The 23386-nt window shown below is 58.4% G+C and overlaps 1 protein-coding gene across 1 annotated transcript in view; it reads right to left on the bottom strand.

Annotated features, from left to right (window-relative positions):
* Positions 1-1681: 1681 nt before the first annotated feature.
* LOC144954021 (interleukin-18 receptor accessory protein-like) overlaps positions 1682-23386 on the bottom strand; it is a 28826-nt gene continuing 7121 nt past the window's right edge. The window contains exons 4-8 of the mRNA XM_078884603.1: positions 23358-23386; positions 18485-18637; positions 11667-12295; positions 7608-7815; positions 1682-1862 (exon numbers count right to left, since the gene is read on the bottom strand). The exon at positions 23358-23386 is cut by the window's right edge and continues 133 nt beyond it. Coding sequence (XP_078740729.1) covers positions 1813-1862; positions 7608-7815; positions 11667-12295; positions 18485-18637; positions 23358-23386 — 1069 coding nt within the window. The 3' untranslated portion in view covers positions 1682-1812. The remainder of the gene's footprint in view (positions 1863-7607; positions 7816-11666; positions 12296-18484; positions 18638-23357) is intronic.

Here is a 23386-nt window from a genome sequence, read left to right as displayed (position 1 = left end):
GTGGGGGAGTGGGGGTGGTGAGTGGGGGTGGTGAGTGTGGGTGGTGAGTGTGGGTGGTGAGTGTGGGTGGTGAGTGTGGGTGGTGAGTGTGGGTGGTGAGTGTGGGTGGTGAGTGTGGGTGGTGAGTGTGGGTGGTGAGTGTGGGTGGTGAGTGAGGGTGGTGGTGGTGAGGGTGGTGGTGAGTGAGGGTGGTGAGTGAGGGTGGTGGTGAGGGTGGTGGTGAGTGAGGGTGGTGAGTGAGGGTGGTGAGTGAGGGTGGTGGTGAGGATGGTGAGCGTGTGAGGGTGGTGAGGGTGGTGAGTGAGGGTGGTGAGTGGTGAGGGTGGTGAGTGAGGGTGGTGGTGATGAGGGTGGTGGTGAGTGAGGATGGTGAGGGTGGTGAAGGTGGTGAGTGAGGGTGGTGGTGAAGGTGGTGGTGAGGGTGGTGAGGGTGGTGGTGAGGGTGGTGGTGGTGAGGGTGGTGAGGGTGGTGGTGAGGGTGGTGAGGGTGGTGAGTGAGGGTGGTGGTGGTGAGGGTGGTGAGGGTGGTGGTGAGGGTGGTGGTGAGGGTGGTGAGGGTGGTGGTGAGGGTGGTGGTGAGGGTGGTGGTGAGGGTGGTGAGTAGGGGTGGTGAGGGTGGTGGTGAGGGTGGTGGTGAGTGAGGGTGGTGGTGAGGGTGGTGAGTGAGGGTGGTGGTGATGAGGGTGGTGGTGAGTGAGGATGGTGAGGGTGGTGAAGGTGGTGAGTGAGGGTGGTGGTGAAGGTGGTGGTGAGGGTGGTGAGGGTGGTGGTGAGGGTGGTGGTGGTGAGGGTGGTGAGGGTGGTGGTGAGGGTGGTGAGGGTGGTGAGTGAGGGTGGTGGTGGTGAGGGTGGTGAGGGTGGTGGTGAGGGTGGTGGTGAGGGTGGTGAGGGTGGTGGTGAGGGTGGTGGTGAGGGTGGTGGTGAGGGTGGTGAGTAGGGGTGGTGAGGGTGGTGGTGAGGGTGGTGGTGAGTGAGGGTGGTGGTGAGGGTGGTGGTGAGGGTGGTGAGGGTGGTGGTGAGAGTGGTGAGTGGTGAGGGCGGTGGTGAGGGTGGTGAGGGTGGTGGTGAGAGTGGTGAGTGGTGAGGGCGGTGGTGAGGGTGGTGGTGAGGGTGGTGGTGAGTAGGGGTGGTGAGGGTGGTGAGGGTGGTGGTGAGGGTGGTGGTGAGGGTGGTGAGGGTGGTGGTGAGTGAGGGTGGTGGTGAGGGTGGTGGTGAGTGAGGGTGGTGGTGAGTGAGGGTGGTGGTGAGTGGTGCGGGTGGTGGTGAGGGTGGTGGTGAGTAGGGGTGGTGAGGGTGGTGGTGAGGGTGGCGAGGGTGGTGGTGAGTGAGGGTGGTGGTGAGCGTGGTGGTGAGGGTAGTGATGGTGGTGAGGGGTGAGGGTGGTGAGTGAGGGTGGTGGTGAGCGTGGTGGTGAGGGTAATGATGGTGGTGAGGGGTGAGGGTGGTGAGTGAGGGTGGTGGTGAGCGTGGTGGTGAGGGTGGTGGTGATAATGGTGAGGGGTGAGGGTGGTGAGTGAGGGTGGTGGTGAGCGTGGTGGTGAGGGTGGTGGTGAGGGTGGTGAGGGTGGTGGTGAGGGTGGTGGTGAGGGTGGTGAGTGGGGGTGGTGAGTGAGGGTGGTGGTGAGGGTGGTGGTGAGGGTGGTGGTGAGAGTGGCGAGTGGTGAGTGAGGGTGGTGGTGAGTGGTGAGCGTGGTGGTGAGGGGTGAGGGTGGTGAGTGAGGGTGGTGAGTGAGGGTGGTGGTGAGTGGTGAGCGTAGTGGTGAGGGTGGTGGTGCGGGTGGTGAGTGAGGGTGGTGGTGAGCGTGGTGAGGTTTAGAGTTTATTCTCGGGGTCCCTCTTGCCGTCCGAGAGTTTCCTCACCTCTGCAGAGAAGACAAAGTCAGAAGACAACGTCATTCGCAACCACAGAGACCCATAGACACCCACAGAGACCCACAGAGACCCACACTCATAGAGACCCATAGACACCCATAGAGACCCACAGAGACCCACACTCATAGAGACCCATAGACACCCATAGAGACCCACAGAGATCCACACTCATAGAGACCCATAGACACCCATAGAGACCTACAGAGACCCACAGAGACCCACAGAGACCCGCAGAGACCCACAGAAACCCACAGAAACCCACACTCATAGAGACCCACAGAGACCCACAGAGACCCACAGAGACCCGCAGAGACCCACAGACCCACACTCAGAGACCCACAGAAACCCACAGAAACCCACACTCATAGAGACCCACAGAGACCCACAGAAACCCATAGAGACCCACACTTATAGAGACCCACAGAAACCCATAGAGACCCACACTCATAGAGACCCACAGAGACCCACAGAAACCCATAGAGACCCACACTCAGAGACCCACACTCACAGAGACCCACACAGACCCATAGAGACCCACACTCATAGAGACCCACAGAGACCCACAGAAACCCATAGAGACCCACACTCATAGAGACCCACACTTATAGAGACCCACAGAAACCCATAAAGACCCACACTCATAGAGACCCACAGAGACCCACAGAAACCCATAGAGACCCACACTCATAGAGACCCACACTTATAGAGACCCACAGAAACCCATAGAGACCCACACTCATAAAGACCCACACTCATAGAGACCCACAGAGACCCACAGAAACCCATAGAGACCCACACTCAGAGACCCACACTCACAGAGACCCACAGAAACTCATAGAGACCCACACTCATAGAGACCCACAGAGACCCACACTCATAGAGACCCACAGAGACCCACAGAAACCCACAGAGACCCACAGAAACCCACAGAAACCCACAGAGACCCACAGAAACCCATACTAAAACTAAGCTATGTTCACGTTCATTCTCTTCGGTTGCTTCGGCGAATTCGCTTGGGGTACAAACGAAAATAAAACTAAATGACGACGTTTCGATTGCAACACAAGCAATCATCATCAGGTGGGAAGACCACGGAAAGCAACGTTTTGCTGCAGCAATCTTGCCGCGGTTGTCCGCACCTGATGACCATTGCATGTGTTGCAATCAAACGTCGTCATTGAATCTCACTTCGTTTCCACCCCGAGCGACTTCACCGCGTCGCCCAAAGTGTGCGGGGTGGTCCCTGCGGGCACCACAACTTGACGCCCCCAGCGGCAAGGCCCCCACTGGTCTGTCGTCAGGAGCGACCACGTGGCAGCACGAACTGTCGCGGCTCAACACAAGTGGCGGCTTCGTCGTCGTCGTCGTCATCATCTTCGTCATCATCGTCATCTTCGTCATCTTCGTCATCGTCGTCATCATCGTCGTCGTCGTCATCGTCATCGTCGTCATCTTCGTCATCTTCGTCATCCTCGTCATCATCGTCATCTTCGTCATCATCGTCATCCACACCGCCACACGCAGACTCCACATCTACAGCGGCAGCAGCTGGCATCGTCAGGGGCGTCACCCACTCACTCGCTCACCCACTCACTCACTCGCCCACTCACTCACTCGCTCACCCACTCACTCACTCGCCCACCCACTCACTCGCTCACCCACTCACTCACTCGCCCGCTCACTCACTCACTCGCCCACTCACTCACTCGCCCACTCACTCACTCACTCGCCCACTCACTCAGTCGCCCACCCACTCAATTACTCACCCACCTACTCACTCACCCGCCCACCCACTCACTCACTCGCCCACCCACTCACTCACTCACCCACTCACTCACCCACTCACGCACTCACCCACTGACTCACCCACCCACCCACTCACTCACCCACTCACTCACCCACCCACTCGCTCGCCCACTCACTCACTCGCCCACTCACTCATTCACTCACCCACCCACCCATCCACTCACCCACTCACTCACTCACCTACCTACCCACCCACTCACCCACTCACTCACTCACCCACCCACCCACCCACCCACTCACTCGCCCACCCACTCACTCACCCATCCACTCACCCACTCACCCACTCACTCACCCACTCATCTATTCACTCACTCACTCACCAACTCACCCACTCACCCACTCACTCACCCACTCACTCACCCACTCACTCACCCACCCACTCACCCACCCACTCACTCACCCATCCACTCACCCACTCACTCACCCACTCACCCACTCACCCACTCACTCACCCACTCACTCACCCACTCACCCACTCACCCACTCACTCACCCACTCACCCACTCACTCACCTACCCACCCACTCACCCACTCACTCACCTACCCACCCACTCACCCACCCACCCACTCACCCACCCACCCACTCACTCACTCACTCACTCACCCACCCACCCACCCACCCACCCACCCACTCACCCACCCACCCACCCACTCACTCACCCACCCACCCACTCACTCACCCACTCACCCACCCACCCACTCACCCACCCACCCACTCACCCACCCACCCACCCACTCACCCACCCACCCACCCACCCACTCACCCACCCACCCACCCACTCACTCACCCACCCACCCACTCACTCACCCATCCACCCACCTACCCACTCACTCGCCCACTCACTCACTCACTCACGCACTGACTCACCCACTCACTCACTCACTCACCAACTCACCCACCCACTCACTCACTCACCCACCCACTCACTCGCCCACCCACTCACTCGCCCACCCACTCACTCGCCCACCCACTCACTCACCCATCCACTCACCCACTCACTCACTCACCCACTCACTCATCTATTCACTCACTCACCCACCCACACGCAACAGGCGAAATTTGCCACGAAGCAGTGTCCTGCACCACCACCACCACCAGTCATCGGCAAGTCCACTCAACTCCACGTCCTCCTGTACCACATCACTCCATCTCTTCTCTAGCCCGTGCCGCGCCCGTTTAGCCCCCTCGATCCGGCCGAACAAAAGCTGCTTAGGCATGCGGTGGCTGGGCATGCGGGCTACATGACCCAGCCAACGCAGCCTTATCACACAATCCATCGATCGATAAGCACAACAATCGATAAGCACAAGGATCAATAAGCACATCGATGCATTTGCACATCGATACATAAGCACGTTGATCAATAAGCACAATGATCGATACGCACAATGATCAATAAATGCAACGATAAAAAAGCGCATAGATCAATAAACACAACGGCCCATAAACACAATAGTCAATAAGCACACCAATCAATAAGCACACCGATCAATAAGCACACGTATCAATAAGCACAACGATCAATAAGCACAACGGCAAATGAGCACAATGGCAAATAAGCATACTGATCAATAATCAAACTGATAAACACGAACATTGATCAATAAGCAGATATATCCATAAGCACATCGATCAATAGGCACACAGATCAATAAGCACATTGATCAATCAACACAGTGATCAATAAAGCACACCGATCAATAATCACAGTGATCAATAAGCACACCGATCAATACGTAGAACAATCACTAATCACGTTGATCAACAAGACAATCGATCAATGAGCACACTGATCAATAATCACAGGGATCAATAAGCACACCGATCAATACGTAGAACAATCACTAATCACGTTGATCAACAAGACAATCGATCAATGAGCACACTGATCAATAATCACAGTGATCAATAAGCACACCGATCAATACGTAGAACAATCACTAATCACGTTGATCAACAAGACAATCGATCAATGAGCACACTGATCAATAATCACAGTGATCAATAAGCACACCGATGGACAAGAGCAGCATTGGCTCAAGCGAAGCCTGACTGACATGGCCCTCCTCTCTGCTCTGATCTGTGTCGAGATTTACAAACTCGTTTCTTTAAAACTGCAGCTTGTTGTTGATGTCGTTGTTGATGTTGTTGTTGATGTTGTTGTTGTTGTTGTTGTGTTGTTTAGTTTGTTGTCCTTTATACCCCGTACCGCTGATTGGGACAGTTGGCGAGGTACGGTGTGAAAGAAGTTCAACACACACACAGAGACCCACACAGAGACACACAGAGACCCACACAGACCCAGAGACCCACACCCACAGACCCAGACCCACAGAGACACACAGAGAGACTCACAGAGATCCACACAGAGACCCACAGACACCCAGACTCAGAGACACTCACAGATACACACATAGAGACACACAGAGACCCACACAGACCCAGAGACCCACACCCACAGACCCAGACCCACAGAGACACACACAGAGACACACATAGAGACACACAGAGACCCACACAGACCCAGAGACCCACACCCACAGACCCAGACCCACAGAGACACACACAGAGAGACTCACAGAGACCCAGACTCATAAAGACACTTACAGAGACACACACAGAGACACTCACAGAGACACACAGAGACACACAGACACCCAGACCCACAGAGACAAACACAGAGACACACAGACACCCAGACTCACAGAGACACACACAGAGACCCACAGACACCCAGACCCACAGAGACACACACAGAGACCCACAGACACCCAGAGACCCACACAGACCCAGAGACCCACACCCACAGAGACACACAGAGAGACTCACAGAGATCCACACAGAGACCCACAGACACCCAGACTCATAGAGACACTCACAGATACACACATAGAGACACACAGAGACCCACACAGACCCAGAGACCCACACCCACAGACCCAGACCCACAGAGACACACACAGAGAGACTCACAGAAACCCAGACTCATAAAGACACTTACAGAGACACACACAGAGACACTCACAGAGACACACAGAGACACACAGACACCCAGACCCACAGAGAAAAAACACAGAGACACACAGACACCCAGACTCACAGAGACAAATACAGAGACACACAGACACCCAGACCCACAGAGACAAACACAGAGACACACAGACACCCAGACTCACAGAGACACACACAGAGACCCACAGACACCCAGACCCACAGAGACACACACAGAGACCCACAGACACCCAGAGACACACACAGAGACCCACAGACGCCCAGAGACAAACACAGAGACACACAGACACCCAGACTCATAGAGACACACACAGAGACCCACAGACACACAGAGACACACATAGAAACCCACAGACACCCAGACTCATAGAGACACTCACAGATACACACATAGAGACACACAGAGACCCACACAGAGACCCACATACACCCAGACTCACAGAGACACACACAGAGACCCACAGACACCCAGACTCACAGAGACACACACAGAGACCCACAGACACCCAGAGACACACACAGAGACCCACAGACACCCAGACTCACAGAGACACACACAGAGACCCACAGACACCCAGACTCACAGAGACACACACAGAGACCCATAGACACCCAGACCCACAGAGACACACACAGAGACCCACAGACACCCAGACTCTCACATACACACACAGAGACACACAGACACCCAGACTCACAGAGACACACACAGAGACCCATAGACACCCAGACCCACAGAGACACACATAGAGACCCACAGACACCCAGACTCTCAGAGACACACACAGAGACACACAGACACCCAGACCCACAGAGAGACACACACAGAGACCCACGTCACGTGATCAAGCGAACAGCACGCCACGTGTGTGCGATGTGGAACTACGAACGATGCACCAGGTCACAACTTACGTACCGGGAGACTCTGCGGGGAGCAACCTCAGCGTCTCGTCAAGCGCATCGCTCAGATTGTGGTGGAGTGGGGCGGTGGTGGCGGTGGTGGTGGCGGTGGTGGCGGTGGTGGCGGTGGTGGTGGCGGTGGTGGTGGCGGTGGTGGCGTCAATGTCGAACGGAGCCGAGCCATTAAGCATGGCGGTCCGTGAATCGGCACTCACCACGTCACTCTACCGATGCACCGCACACACACGCACACGCACACGCTTACACACACACACTTACACACGCACGCTTACACACACACGCTTACACACACTTACACACACACACGCACACACACGCACGCTTACACACACACACACGCTTACACACACACACACACGCTCACACACACTTACACACACACACTTACACACACACACTTACACACACACACACACACTTACACACACACACACACGCACACACACGCACGCTTACACACACACACTTACACACACACACACACACTTACACACACACACGCACACACACGCACGCTTACACACACACACACGCTTACACACACACACACACGCTTACACACACACACTTACACACACACACTTACACACACACACTTACACACACACACTTACACACACACACACACACGCTTACACACACACACTTACACACACACTTACACACACACGCACGCTTACACACACACACACACTTACACACACACACTTACACACACGCTTACACACACGCACACGCTTACACACACACGCTTACACACACACACTTACACACACTTACACACACACGCTTACACACACACACTTACACACACACTTACACACACACGCACGCTTACACACACACACACACTTACACACACACACTTACACACACGCTTACACACACGCACACGCTTACACACACACGCTTACACACACACACTTACACACACTTACACACACACGCTTACACACACACACTTACACACACGCTTACACACACACACTTACACACACACACTTACACACACACTTACACACACACGCTTACACACACACACTTACACACACACACTTACACACACACTTACACACACACACACGCTTACACACACACACTTACACACACGCTTACACACACACGCTTACACACACACACTTACACACACGCTTACACACACACGCTTACACACACACACACTTACACACACGCACGCACACGCACGCTTACACACACACGCACGCTTACACACACACACACGCTTACACACACACACACGCTTACACACACACGCACGCTTACACACACACGCACGCTTACACACACACGCACGCTTACACACACACGCACGCTTACACACACACGCACGCTTACACACACACGCACGCTTACACACACACACACGCTTACACACACACACACTTACACACACGCACGCACACGCACGCTTACACACACACGCACGCTTACACACACACACACTTACACACACGCACGCACACGCACGCTTACACACACACGCACGCTTACACACACACACACGCTTACACACACACACTTACACACACGCACACACACGCTTACACACACACACACGCTTACACACACACACTTACACACACGCACACACACACACACGCTTACACACACACACTTACACACACGCACACACACGCTTACACACACACGCACGTTTACACACACACGCGCACATCGTGTGTGTGTGTGTGTGGCGTGTGTGTGTGTGTGTGCACGCTTACACACACACACGCAGATGTGGGGAGCGGTGGTGTAGTGGTTAGCACTATGCTGCGCTATGAACCCGGCTAACAGCTCACGGCCAACACCAGTGACGATTATCTGAATCTGTCCCGGGCCTCCCCTAGGTCGACTCAGCCTCAAATGAGTACCTGGTGTAGCGGTGTGTAAACATCGCCACTGGGGAGACAAAGGCGGCCGGGCGTGGTGCTGGCCACCCACCCCCTCGTGTGCCGTGCCGGCCTTCATAGGTGCTCGCTAACAGCACTTGCCCCTACAGTCTGATAAGGCTACACGGGGGATCTTTGTCTGTGTATGCACGCTGACACACACACATTCGCACATAAACCAATACCCGCCATTCGTCACTGACAGTGACATCAACCAAGGTGCCAGGCTAGGTGCACTTTGAGGCCTCTGATAGGAGGTTACGGGACAGACCCAGCAGGTGCCATGGATTGGCTGACTGAGATGAGTGGCTGATGCACCAACTGTGCCCCCTACTGTGCCAACTTGCTGTATTTTATCCACCCGGCGCTCCGCTCGTTGTTGTGAGCGTCGCTCCTCCGCCCTCCGTTGTTGTTGGAGGGCGACTGCCTCCAACTGCCCAGTAGCGTCCTTCACGAGCCTCCTCCACTGAGGCCGATCTTGACACCGCTGGTACCAGTCATGGGCAAGTCCACTCAGCTCCACGTCCTCCTGTACCACATCACTCCATCTCTTCTCTAGCCCGTGCCGCGCCCGTTTAGCCCCCTCGATCCGGCCGAACAAAAGCTGTTTCGGCATGCGGTGGCTGGGCATGCGGGCTACATGACCCAGGCAACGCAGCCTTGCCTGCCGGAGGAGCTCACCGATGGGACTTTGTCCAGATCTTTCAAGGATTTGTGAGCTCCTGACACAATCCAGCCTGCAGGTTAAACCCAGGATCGATCCTAGGGTGGCCAGCCTGAATGTTTCCGACCAATGGAGATGAGTGGGTGGGTGAGTGTCTGGGTTTGTGTGTCAGTGGAGTGAGTGGGTGAGTGAGTAGTGAATGAGCAGGTGAGTGGGTGAGTGAGTGGGTGAGTGGGTGAGTGAGTGGGTGAGTTAGTGAGTGAGTGGGTGAATGAGTGACTGAGTGAGTGGGTGAGTGAGTGGGTGAGTGAGTGGGTGAGTGGGTTAGTGAGTGCATGAGTGGGTGAGTGAGTGGGTGAGTGAGTGGGTGAGTGAGTGGGTGAGTGACTGAGTGAGTGGGTGAGTGAGTGAGTAGTGAATGAGCAGGTGAGTGGGTGAGTGAGTGGGTGAGTGGGTTAGTGAGTGCATGAGTGGGTGAGTGAGTGGGTGAGTGAGTGGGTGAGTGACTGAGTGAGTGGGTGAGTGAGTGGGTGAGTGAGTGGGTGAGTTAGTGAGTGAGTGGGTGAGTGACTGAGTGAGTGGGTGAGTGAGTGGGTGAGTGACTGAGTGAGTGGGTGAGTGAGTGGGTGAGTGAGTGGGTGAGTTAGTGAGTGAGTGGGTGAGTGACTGAGTGAGTGGGTGAGTGAGTGGGTGAGTGAGTGGGTGAGTGGGTTAGTGAGTGCATGAGTGGGTGAGTGAGTGGGTGAGTGAGTGACTGAGTGAGTGGGTGAGTGAGTGGGTGAGTGAGTGGGTGAGTGAGTGGGTGAGTGGGTTAGTGAGTGCATGAGTGGGTGAGTGAGTGGGTGAGTGCGTGGGTGAGTGAGTGGGTGAGTGACTGAGTGAGTGGGTGAGTGACTGAGTGAGTGGGTGAGTGAGTGGGTGAGTGAGTGGGTGAGTGAGTGGGTGAGTGGGTTAGTGAGTGCATGAGTGGGTGAGTGAGTGGGCGAGTGAGTGGGTGAGTGAGTGGGTGAGTGACTGAGTGAGTGGGTGAGTGAGTAGTGAATGAGCAGGTGAGTGGGTGAGTGAGTGGGTGAGTGGGTTAGTGAGTGCATGAGTGGGTGAGTGAGTGGGTGAGTGAGTGGGTGAGTGACTGAGTGAGTGGGTGAGTGAGTGGGTGAGTGAGTGGGTGAGTTAGTAAGTGAGTGGGTGAGTGACTGAGTGAGTGGGTGAGTGAGTGGGTGAGTGACTGAGTGAGTGGGTGAGTGAGTGGGTGAGTGACTGAGTGAGTGGGTGAGTGAGTGGGTGAGTGACTGAGTGAGTGTGTGAGTGGGTGAGTGAGTGGGTGAGTGAGTGGGTGAGTGATTGAGTGGGTGAGTGCGTGGAGTCAGTGCCATCAAGAAGGACCATCGCCCAAAACGTCGCCCGCTAAGGCTTCACATCGCCACTCCTAAGCACCACTCCTCACCACCGCTCCTCACCACCACTCCTCACCACCACTCACCATCTCCAGCGTCACCTCGCCACCGGACACCGTCGCAGATCCACACTCGTCCACGCTGGCGGATTCCGCTGTGGCTCCACCACCACCACCTCCACCACCACCACCACCTCCACCTCCGCTCCCATTGGCCGGCGGCGCTTCTCCTCCTCCGAGCGTCGCCACGGTCACCGTCGTCGCCACGGTCACCGTCGCCGCGGTCACCGTCGCCACGGTCACCGTCGTCGCCACGGTCACCGTGGCCGCCGCGGCCACCGTCGCCGCGGTCACCGTCGCCGTGGCGACCGAGCGCCGGGGCGGCGGCGGGCGAGGCGGCATGGCGTAGCGCAGCCTCTTCCAGAAGGCCCCCGAGGGCGCCGTGTGAGCGTCCGCGGGGCGCCAGCGGATGAGCGGCAGCACGGCCAGGGCGCGGCGCAGGCCGGGCCCGGCGAGGGGGCCGCCGCCGCGTCCCAGCGGCAGGAACTGCAGCAGCACGAGGCGCGTGTCGCCCGCGGCCAGCATGGCGTGCAGGCCGGCCTCCAGCTCGCAGCGGCTGGCGCCCCCCGAGCGCGTGCAGGCCGCGTAGGCCGGGCTCAGCACCACGATGACGCGGCGGCTGCGGTCGATGGCGCCGATGATCTCCTCCACCATGGCTGGTGGGGGGGGGGGGCGGGGGCGGAGGGGGTTGTTGTATTTATGCCCCTTTTTCCAAAAATTTATATTAAGAATAATTAGGACAAAAAAAGTAATATTTATTCATTAATTAAATAATTAAAACAACCCACTGCTCGTCACATTCCGCGCCGGGCATCTGGGAAACGTGGAATGGCATCAACAACAGCAAACGTCAGGACACCTCCCCGCCACCACCTTTGTCTTCCAACGGTTTGGCACAAACACACACGCGTGCCGTGAAACACGCGTGGCGGGGTCTGGCCTCGGAATGACCCACTCAGGGAGAGGAGGGGTCAAAGGGTCGCGAGGGGGGGGGGGGTCTGTGCCTGGCAGTCCTAGCGTCTGTTTTTTTCCCCACGTTTTTGGGTTTTAAGCACAAACGCACTTCACGCTGTGAGCAGTCTGCTTCGAGTCGCGCTCAGTCTCGCGGCTCGGCTCGCGACGCGGCGTTGCGAGGGAGGCTCGCAAGGGAGCTGGGGGCGCGTCGTGCCTCGAGGAGAGATGGGAGCAGGAGGAGGAGGAGGAGGGGTCGTTCGAGTCGCAGAAGTCTGAGTGCAGTCCGGTTCGCGTCTTGCTTCAGACTTGCTCGGGCTTGCGGTGCCGTCGCGAGCGCGCCGGGCACCGATATATCGTGGGTGTTATGTCTCGCAAAGAGCAGCAACGACGGGTGTTTGAGAGTTGGGGTCGGCGTGAGTCGACAAGAGTGTAGTGACATAAGAGGGGAGGGACTGCTGGGGGCTCTGGGACCCTAGGCACCCCAGACGCTTAAGCCCCTTGGCGCCAGGCACTGGGTTCCCAGGCAACCCAGACGCTTAAGCCCCTTGGCGCCACCAACGGGGGGGGGGGGCTGTGTGTGCTCTGTGGGATATCTGGGGGCGGACACGACCCCACCCCTCGTTGGGGACGAGGCATAAAAGGGCAGCTCCCTAAACGTTCGAGGCCAGTCGTAGCTCAAGATCCAAGACCCAAGACCAGCCATCTGAGGACCCTGGGACGATGTGAGGGCCAGTGGTGGGACTCTGGAACTCCCGGCTCTACGTCCTTGTGAGGGCGAGTTCCAGAGCGTAGCCAGAGTAGTGTATCTAGGCTGTGTATCTAGGCTGTGTACCTAGGCTGTGCATCTAGGCTGTGTACCTAGGCTGTGTACCTAGGCTGTGTACCTAGGCTGTGCACCTAGGCTGTGTACCTAGGCTGTGTACCTAGGCTGTGTATCTAGGCTGTCTACCTAGGCTGTGTATCTAGGCTGTCTACCTAGGCTGTGTACCTAGGCTGTGTACCTAGGCTGTGTACCTAGGCTGTGTATCTAGGCTGTGTACCTAGGCTGTGTACCTAGGCTGTGCATCTAGGCTGTGTACCTAGGCTGTGTATCTAGGCTGTGTACCTAGGCTGTGTATCTAGGCTGTGTACCTAGGCTGTGCATCTAGGCTGTGTACCTAGGCTGTGTATCTAGGCTGTGTACCTAGGCTGTGTACCTAGGCTGTCTACCTAGGCTGTGTATCTAGGCTGTGTATCTAGGCTGTGTACCTAGGCTGTGTACCTAGGCTGTCTACCTAGGCTGTGTACCTAGGCTGTGTACCTAGGCTGTGTATCTAGGCTGTGCACCTAGGCTGTGTACCTAGGCTGTGTACCTAGGCTGTGTACCTAGGCTGTGTACCTAGGCTGTGTACCTAGGCTGTGTACCTAGGCTGTGTACCTAGGCTGTGTACCTAGGCTGTGCATCTAGGCTGTGTATCTAGGCTGTGCACCTAGGCTGTGTACCTAGGCTGTGTATCTAGGCTGTGTACCTAGGCTGTGTATCTAGGCTGTGCACCTAGGCTGTGTACCTAGGCTGTGTACCTAGGCTGTGTACCTAGGCTGTGTACCTAGGCTGTGTACCTAGGCTGTGTACCTAGGCTGTGTACCTAGGCTGTGTATCTAGGCTGTGTACCTAGGCTGTGCATCTAGGCTGTGCATCTAGGCTGTGTACCTAGGCTGTGTATCTAGGCTGTGTATCTAGGCTGTGTATCTAGGCTGTGTACCTAGGCTGTGTATCTAGGCTGTGTACCTAGGCTGTGTACCTAGGCTGTGTATCTAGGCTGTGTATCTAGGCTGTGTATCTAGGCTGTGTCGCTAGGCTGTGTACCTAGGCTGTGTATCTAGGCTGTGTATCTAGGCTGTGTATCTAGGCTGTGTACCTAGGCTGTGTATCTAGGCTGTGTATCTAGGCTGTGTATCTAGGCTGTGTATCTAGGCTGTGTCGCTAGGCTGTGTACCTAGGCTGTGTATCTAGGCTGTGTACCTAGGCTGTGTATCTAGGCTGTGTATCTAGGCTGTGTACCTAGGCTGTGTGCCTAGGCTGTGCATCTAGGCTGTGTATCTAGGCTGTGTATCTAGGCTGTGTACCTAGGCTGTGTACCTAGGCTGTGTATCTAGGCTGCGTACCTAGGCTGTGTACCTAGGCTGTGTACCTAGGCTGCGTACCTAGGCTGCGTACCTAGGCTGCGTACCTAGGCTGCGTACCTAGGCTGCGTACCTAGGCTGTGTATCTAGGCTGTGTATCTAGGCTGTGTACCTAGGCTGTGTATCTAGGCTGTGTATCTAGGCTGTGTACCTAGGCTGTGTACCTAGGCTGCGTACCTAGGCTGTGTACCTAGGCTGCGTACCTAGGCTGTGTATCTAGGCTGTGTACCTAGGCTGTGCATCTAGGCTGTGTACCTAGGCTGTGCATCTAGGCTGTGTATCTAGGCTGTGTATCTAGGCTGCGTACCTAGGCTGTGTACCTAGGCTGTGTACCTAGGCTGTGTATCTAGGCTGTGTACCTAGGCTGCGTACCTAGGCTGCGTATCTAGGCTGTGTATCTAGGCTGTGTACCTAGGCTGCGTACCTAGGCTGTGTATCTAGGCTGTGTATCTAGGCTGTGTACCTAGGCTGTGCATCTAGGCTGTGTATCTAGGCTGTGTATCTAGGCTGCGTACCTAGGCTGTGTACCTAGGCTGTGTACCTAGGCTGTGTATCTAGGCTGCGTACCTAGGCTGCGTACCTAGGCTGCGTACCTAGGCTGTGTACCTAGGCTGTGTACCTAGGCTGTGTATCTAGGCTGCGTACCTAGGCTGCGTACCTAGGCTGTGTACCTAGGCTGTGTACCTAGGCTGTGTACCTAGGCTGTGTACCTAGGCTGTGTATCTAGGCTGTGTATCTAGGCTGCGTACCTAGGCTGCGTACCTAGGCTGTGTACCTAGGCTGTGTACCTAGGCTGTGTATCTAGGCTGTGTATCTAGGCTGCGTACCTAGGCTGCGTACCTAGGCTGCGTACCTAGGCTGTGTACCTAGGCTGTGTACCTAGGCTGTGTACCTAGGCTGTGTACCTAGGCTGTGTACCTAGGCTGTGTATCTAGGCTGTGTACCTAGGCTGTGTACCTAGGCTGCGTACCTAGGCTGTGTACCTCGGCTGCGTACCTAGGCTGCGTACCTAGGCTGCGTACCTAGGCTGTGTACCTAGGCTGTGTACCTAGGCTGTGTACCTAGGCTGTGTACCTAGGCTGCGTACCTAGGCTGTGTATCTAGGCTGTGTACCTAGGCTGTGTACCTAGGCTGCGTACCTAGGCTGTGTACCTCGGCTGCGTACCTAGGCTGCATACCTAGGCTGCGTACCTAGGCTGTGTACCTAGGCTGTGTACCTAGGCTGCGTACCTAGGCTGCGTACCTAGGCTGTGTATCTAGGCTGTGTATCTAGGCTGCGTACCTAGGCTGCGTACCTAGGCTGCGTACCTAGGCTGTGCACCTAGGCTGTAACAGAGTATGAGGATTGTTGGAGTGTTGGATTGTAATAAAGAAGTTGCCTCTACAAGTGTCTCCGGAACCCATTACAAGAGTATCGCTGTAAGTTATGCTACAGTTACACTGAGGTGTTGACACGCTCGCAAAGTCAAGGATTGCGAAGAGTGGTGAAGAGGAAAGACCCCAGCTGGGCCCCGAAGTGAGAGGGCCAGGAGGTATGCGGTCAACAATGCTTGACTCAGGGAGGAGGACGCCCCTGCCATGCATAGTCCCATGGGATGTTGGCTATCAACAACAAGGCAACTCCCATGACTAATTGGGAATGGGACGCAAGCGTAGGATTGATCACCCTGTCGCTGGCCGCCTTTGGGGAGGGTGTATCGTGTGAAAGGCCGAAACACCCTGGGAACCAAAGGTTCGCTACTGACGATGCGCTCCCCAAATTTCACCAACTGTTCATGAACTCTTGGAAGTGCTTGCACTAAGGATAGTAACATCTCATCCTGTGCTCTTGGAATCAGTTGTACTAAGCCTTCACAGTTGTTTAAGAGGTGCGAGTGAAACCGACGGAGATTACAGTTATCATTCTCGAGCCAGCGAAGACGCCCAACGTCAACCCAACGTCAACCCAACGTCAACCCAGCAACGAACGAGAGCATTGTTCATCGCCAGAGTGCTCCAAGCAGGTGAGCGCGCACAGCCGCGTCGTCCAGAGCCTGAGCCAACGCAGCCCTGAAGTAAGGGCGGGTGTCCGTGCGAAGCTGGTAGCGATCAAGGAGAGACCGCGGAAAAAATGAGAGAGAGAGAGAGAGACGAGCGACAACAAGCAATCAACCTGGAGAGAAAAGGGCGGAAATTGCCGAGCATCGCCCCAAGCGAGCATCAAAGAGGACCAGCCATCAGCGGACAAGTGGCGAGCGTCCTGCCGACCCGTCACCCAACAGGCGAAAAAGCCTGATCGGCCGCCCATGAGGGAGAGGAGAGCGCCATCGAAGGCGCCGTGTGTTTGACACACACACGCACATCGACCAGCAGCCGCTGAGAACAGACAAGACGTCCAGCGGCGGACGACGGAATCATCGCGCGCCACGACGGCGAGCGTCGTGCCGACGCCGCTCAATCCAGCAGCGGAGAGAGAGAGCAGGAGGGGCTCGCTGCGGCAACGCACAAGCGAGAGGGAACCTCTCTGGCCGCTGGTTGTATAACCCCTCCCCCACCCCACAAGCTCCGACACAACTCCCTGCCTCTGCTTCAAACAATAGTTATCAAGGGAACAATACAACGCACACGCAACACGCAACACGAAGAAGACTTTCAAGAAGTTATCTGTGTGTTTCGGAAAGGGTTGCCATTTCGAGGTGGTGCGTTCAATAGAAACTGATCGTGCAAAGCAGTTGCTGCCGTCGAGTTACATGAATAAGAAATGTTTTAGTAATTCATTTTCGTTAATTGCATAATCTTGCCGATGAATCTATTGACGTATGCTTTCGCCTTTGCATATTAGAGTGTCATATGTTTGTTTAGAATTAAAATTGCTTAACAAAAGCATTTGAGTGTTTCTTTCCAAGTCCATGCAAAACTCTTATTTATAAGAACTGTAACCTGCGTTGAGATAGGAATTTGGAGACCTAACATAATATAAACACACTCAGATAATAAATGTTTAATCAAAGATAATCGTTTTATCCTGATTGATACAACTCTGGATAACGAAGCTAAGCATAATTAGCATAACTGCACACATTAACATAATCGCAAGCTTTCGCATAATTAAATATGATTATCTCCATGATTATCATAATGTATGCATGTAATTGTATACATTATCATAATGAATGCGAATTACGCATTTTTTTTTTTTTAGCAAAATTTCATAATCCGACATATACAACAGGGGGGGGGGGGGGTGAGGGAGGGTGGTGGTGTGTAGTGGTGGTGGTGTTGTGTAGTGGTAGTGGTGCTGTGTAGTGGTGGTGGTGTTGTGTGTAGTGATGGTGGTGGTGCTGTGTGGTGGTGGTAGTGGTGGTGGTGTTGTGTGTAGTGGTGGTGGTGGTGGTGCTGGTGGTGGTGTTGTGTGTAGTGGTAGTGGTGCTGGTGGTGGTGGTGGTAGTGGTGGTGGTGTTGTGTGTAGTGGTGGTTGTGGTGGTGCTGGTGGTGGTGTTGTGTGTAGTGGTAGTGGTGGTGGTGTTGTGTGTAGTGGTGGTGGTGCTGGTGGTGGTGGTGGTAGTGGTGCTGGTGGTGGTGGTGGTGTTGTGTGTGTAGTGGTGGTGGTGTGTAGTGGTAGTGGTGGTGGTGTTGTGTGTAGTGGTGGTGCTGGTGGTGGTGTTGTGTGTAGTGGTAGTGGTGCTGGTGCTGGTGGTGGTGTTGTGTGTGTAGTGGTGCTGGTGGTGGTGGTGGTGGTGGTCCCTCACCTCCGCCGGGCAGGATGTCTCTGTCCAGCAGACACAGGCGGTACCCCAGCTCCCCCTCCAGCACCTGGGGCAGCAGCTTCAGGGCAAACTCCTCCTCGCCCGGCGAGGGGCACTCCGTGCAGAACGACACGTACGCGTCGTACTCCTTGCCGTCTGTGCACAGCGGGGACACGCAGGGACACGTGGCGACACGTGGGGACACGTGGGGACACGCGGGGACACGCGGGGACACGCGGGGACACGCAGGGACACGCAGCGACACGTGGGGACACGTGGGGACACGTGGGGACACGCGGGGACACGCGGGGACACGCAGGGACACGTGGCGACACGTGGGGACACGTGGGGACACGTGGGGACACGCGGGGACACGCGGGGACACGCAGGGACACGTGGCGACACGTGGGGACACGTGGGGACACGTGGGGACACGCGGAGACACGCGGGGACACGCGGGGACACGCGGGGACACGCGGGGACACGCGGGGACACGCAGGGACACGCAGGGACACGCGGCGACACGCGGGGACACGCGGGGACACGCGGGGACACGTGGGGACACGTGGGGACACGTGGGGACACGTGGGGACACGTGGCGACACGTGGGGACACGTGGGGACACGTGGGGACACGTGGGGACACGTGGGGACACGTGGGGACACGCGGGGACACGCGGGGACACGCGGGGACACGTGGGGACACGCGGGGACACGTGGGGACAAGCGGGGACACGCGGGGAGACACGGGGTGGGGGAAACGGGAGGGGGGAGACACAGGGGCACGGAGGTAGAGTGGAAACAGCCCCATTACTCACCCACCCACCCAACTATCCACCTACTCACTCACCCATCCACCCACCCACCCACTCACCCACCCACCCACCCACCCACCCACCCACCCACTCACCCACCCACCACCCACCCACTCACCCACCCCCCACTCACCCACCCACTCACCCACCCACACCCACCCACCCACCCACCCCACTCACACCCACCCACTCACCCACCCACTCACCCACCCCACCCACCCACCCACTCACCCACCCACCCACTCACCCACCCACCCACTCACCCACCCACCACCCACCCACTCACCCACCCACCCACCCACCCCACCCACCCACCCACCCACTCACCCCACCCACCCACCACCCACCCACCCACTCACCCACCCACCCACCCACCCACTCACCCACCCACCCACCCACACACCCACCCACTCACCCACCCACTCACCCACCCACTCACCCACCCACCCACCCACCCACCACCCACCCACTCACCCACCCACTCACCCACTCACCCACCCACTCCCCACCCATCCAACTATCCACCTACTCACCCACCCATCCACCGACCCACCCAACCACCCACTCACTCACCCATCCACCCACCCACCCACTCACCCACCCACTCACCCACCCACCCACCCACCCCACCCCACCCACCCACTCACCCACCACCCACCCACCCACCCACCACCCACCACTCACCCACCCACCCATCCACCACCCCACCTACCCACCCCCTCACCCAACCACCCACCCACTACCCAACCACCCACCCACCCACTCACCCACTCACTAACCCACTCACCCACCCACCCACCCACCACCACCCACCCCCACTCACCCACCCACCACCCACCCACCCACTCACCCACCCACCCACTCACCCACTCACTCACCCACTAACCCACCCACCCACCCACCCCACCCACCCACCCCCCCACCCACCCACCCACCACCCACCCACCCACCCACCCACCCACCCCACCACCCACCCACCCACCCACCCACCCACCCCACCCACCCACTCACCCACCCACCACCCACCCACCCACCCACCCACCCCACCCACCCCCACCCCCCACCCACCCACCCACCCACCCACCCACCCACCCCACCCACCCACCCACCCCCACCCACCCACCCACCCACCCCACCCACCCACCCACCCACCCACCCACCCACCCCCCCCACCACCCACCCACCACCCACCCCACCACCCACCCACCCACCCCCCCACTCACCCACCCCCCACCCACCACCCACCCCCCCACCCCCACCCACCCACCACCCCACCCACCCACCCACCCACCCACCCCCCACCCACCCACCACCCACCACCCACCCACCACCCCACCCACCCACCCACCCACCCACCCACCACCCACCCACCCACCACCCACCCACCCCCCCCCACCCACCCACCCACCACCCACCCACCACCCCCCACCCCCCACCCACCACCCCCCCACCCACCCCCACCCACCCACCCACCCACCCACCCACCCCTCACCCACCACCCACCCCCCCCCACCACCCACCACCCCCCACCCCACCCACCCACCCCCACCCACCCACCCACCACCCCACCCCCCCACCACCCACCCCCACCCACCACCCACCCACCCACCCACCCACCACCCACCCACCCACCACCCACCCACCCACTCACCACCCACCCCCACCCACCCACCCACCACCCACCCACTCACCCACCACCCACCCACAACCCACCCACCCACCCACCCAACCACCCACCCACCCACCCACTCACCCACCACCCACCCACCCACCTCACCCCACCACTCACCCACCAACCACTCACCCACCCACCCACTCACCCACCCACCCACCCCACCCACCCACCCACCCCACCCACTCACCCACCCACCCACCCACCCACACACCCACCCACCCACCCCACCCACCCACTCACCCACCCACCCACCACTCACCCACCCACCCACCCACCCCACCCACCCCACCCACCACTCACCCACCCACCCACTCACCCACCCACCCACCCACCACCCACCACCCACCCCACCCACTCACCCACCCACCCCACCCCCCACCCACCCACCCACCCACCACCCACCCACCCACCCACCACCCACCCACTCACCCACCCACCCACTCACCCACCCACCCACCCACCCACTCACCCACCCACCCACCCACTCACCCACCCACTCACCCACCCACCACCCACCCACCCACCCACCCACCCACTCACCCACCCACTCACCCACCCACTCACCCACCCACCCACCCACTCACCCACCCACTCACCCACCCATCCACCTATCCACCTACTCACCCACCCCATCCACCGACCCACCCAACCACCCACTCACTCACCCATCCACCCCACCCACCCACTCACCCACCCCCACCCACCCACCCACCCCACCCACCCACCCCACCCACCCACCCACCACCACCCCACCCACCCACCCACCCACCCCCAACCACCCACACACTCACCCCCCACCCACCACTCACCCCACCTACCCACCCACTCACCCAACCACCCACCCCACTACCCAACCCCACCCACCCACCCACCCCACTCACCCACTCACCCACCCACCCACTCACCCACCACCACCCACTAACCCACTCACCCACCCACCCACCCACTCACACCACCCACTCACCCACTCACCCACCCATCCACCCACCCACCCACTCACCCACCCACCCACTCACCCACTCACCACCCCACTAACCCACCCACCCACCCAACCAACCACCCACCCACCCACCCACCCACCCACCCATCCACCCACCCACCCACCCACCCACTCACCCACCCACTCACCCACCCACCCACCCACCCACTCACCCACCCACTCACCCACCCACCCACCCACCCCACCCAACCACCCACTCACTCACTCACCCACCCACTCACCCACCCACCCACCCACCCACCCACTCACCCACCCACTCACTCACCCACCCACTCACCCACCCACCCACCCACTCACCCACCCACCCACCCACCCACCCACCCACCCACCCACTCACCCACCCACTCACCCACCCACTCACCCACCCACTCACCCACCCACTCACTCACCCACCCACCCACCCACTCACCCAACCACCCACCCACCCACCCACTCACCCACCCACTCACCCACCCACCCACCCACCCAACCACCCACTCACTCACTCACCCACCCACTCACCCACCCACCCACCCACCCACCCACCCAACCACCCACTCACTCACCCACCCACTCACCCACCCACCCACTCACCCACCCACCCACCCACTCACCCACCCACTCACCCACCCACTCACCCACCCACTCACCCACCCACTCACCCACCCACCCACTCACCCACCCACCCACCCACTCACCCAACCACCCAACCATCCACCCAGCCACCCACTCACTCACCCACTCACCCACCCACCCACCCACCCAACCAACCACCCACCCACTCACCCACCCACCCACCCACCCAACCACCCACCCACCCAACCACCCACCCACCCACTCACGCACCCACCCACCCATCCACTCACCCACCTACCCACCCACTCACCCAACCACCCACCCACTAACCCAACCACCCACCCACCCAACCACTCACCCACCCACCCACTCACCCACTCACCCACCCACCCACTCACCCACTCACTCACCCACTAACCCACTCACTCACCCACCCACCCACTCACCCACCCACCCACCCACCCACCCACCCACTCACCCACCCACCCACCCACCCACTCACCCACCCACCCACCCACTCACTCACTCACCCACCCACCCACTCACTCACCCACCCACCCACCCACCCACTCACTCACCCACCCACCCACCCACTCACCCACCCACCCACCCACCCACCCACCCACTCACCCACTCACCCACTCACCCACCCACCCACTCACCCACCCACCCACTCACCCAACCACCCAACCACCCAACCATCCAACCATCCACCCAGCCACCCACTCACTCACCCACTCACCCACCCACCCACCCAACCAACCACCCACCCACTCACCCACTCACCCAGTCACCCACCTACCCACCCATCCACCCACACTAGACACAGCACCTGCTGCGTTGCTGCTGCTGGGGTGCAGG

This window comes from Lampetra fluviatilis, unplaced genomic scaffold (genome assembly GCF_964198595.1).
Source record: "Lampetra fluviatilis unplaced genomic scaffold, kcLamFluv1.1 SCAFFOLD_1053, whole genome shotgun sequence".
In the NCBI taxonomy this organism is placed as follows: Eukaryota; Metazoa; Chordata; class Hyperoartia; order Petromyzontiformes; family Petromyzontidae; genus Lampetra; species Lampetra fluviatilis.
Note: the sequence above shows the minus strand (reverse complement) of the source record. Positions and strands in the feature narration are given on the sequence as shown.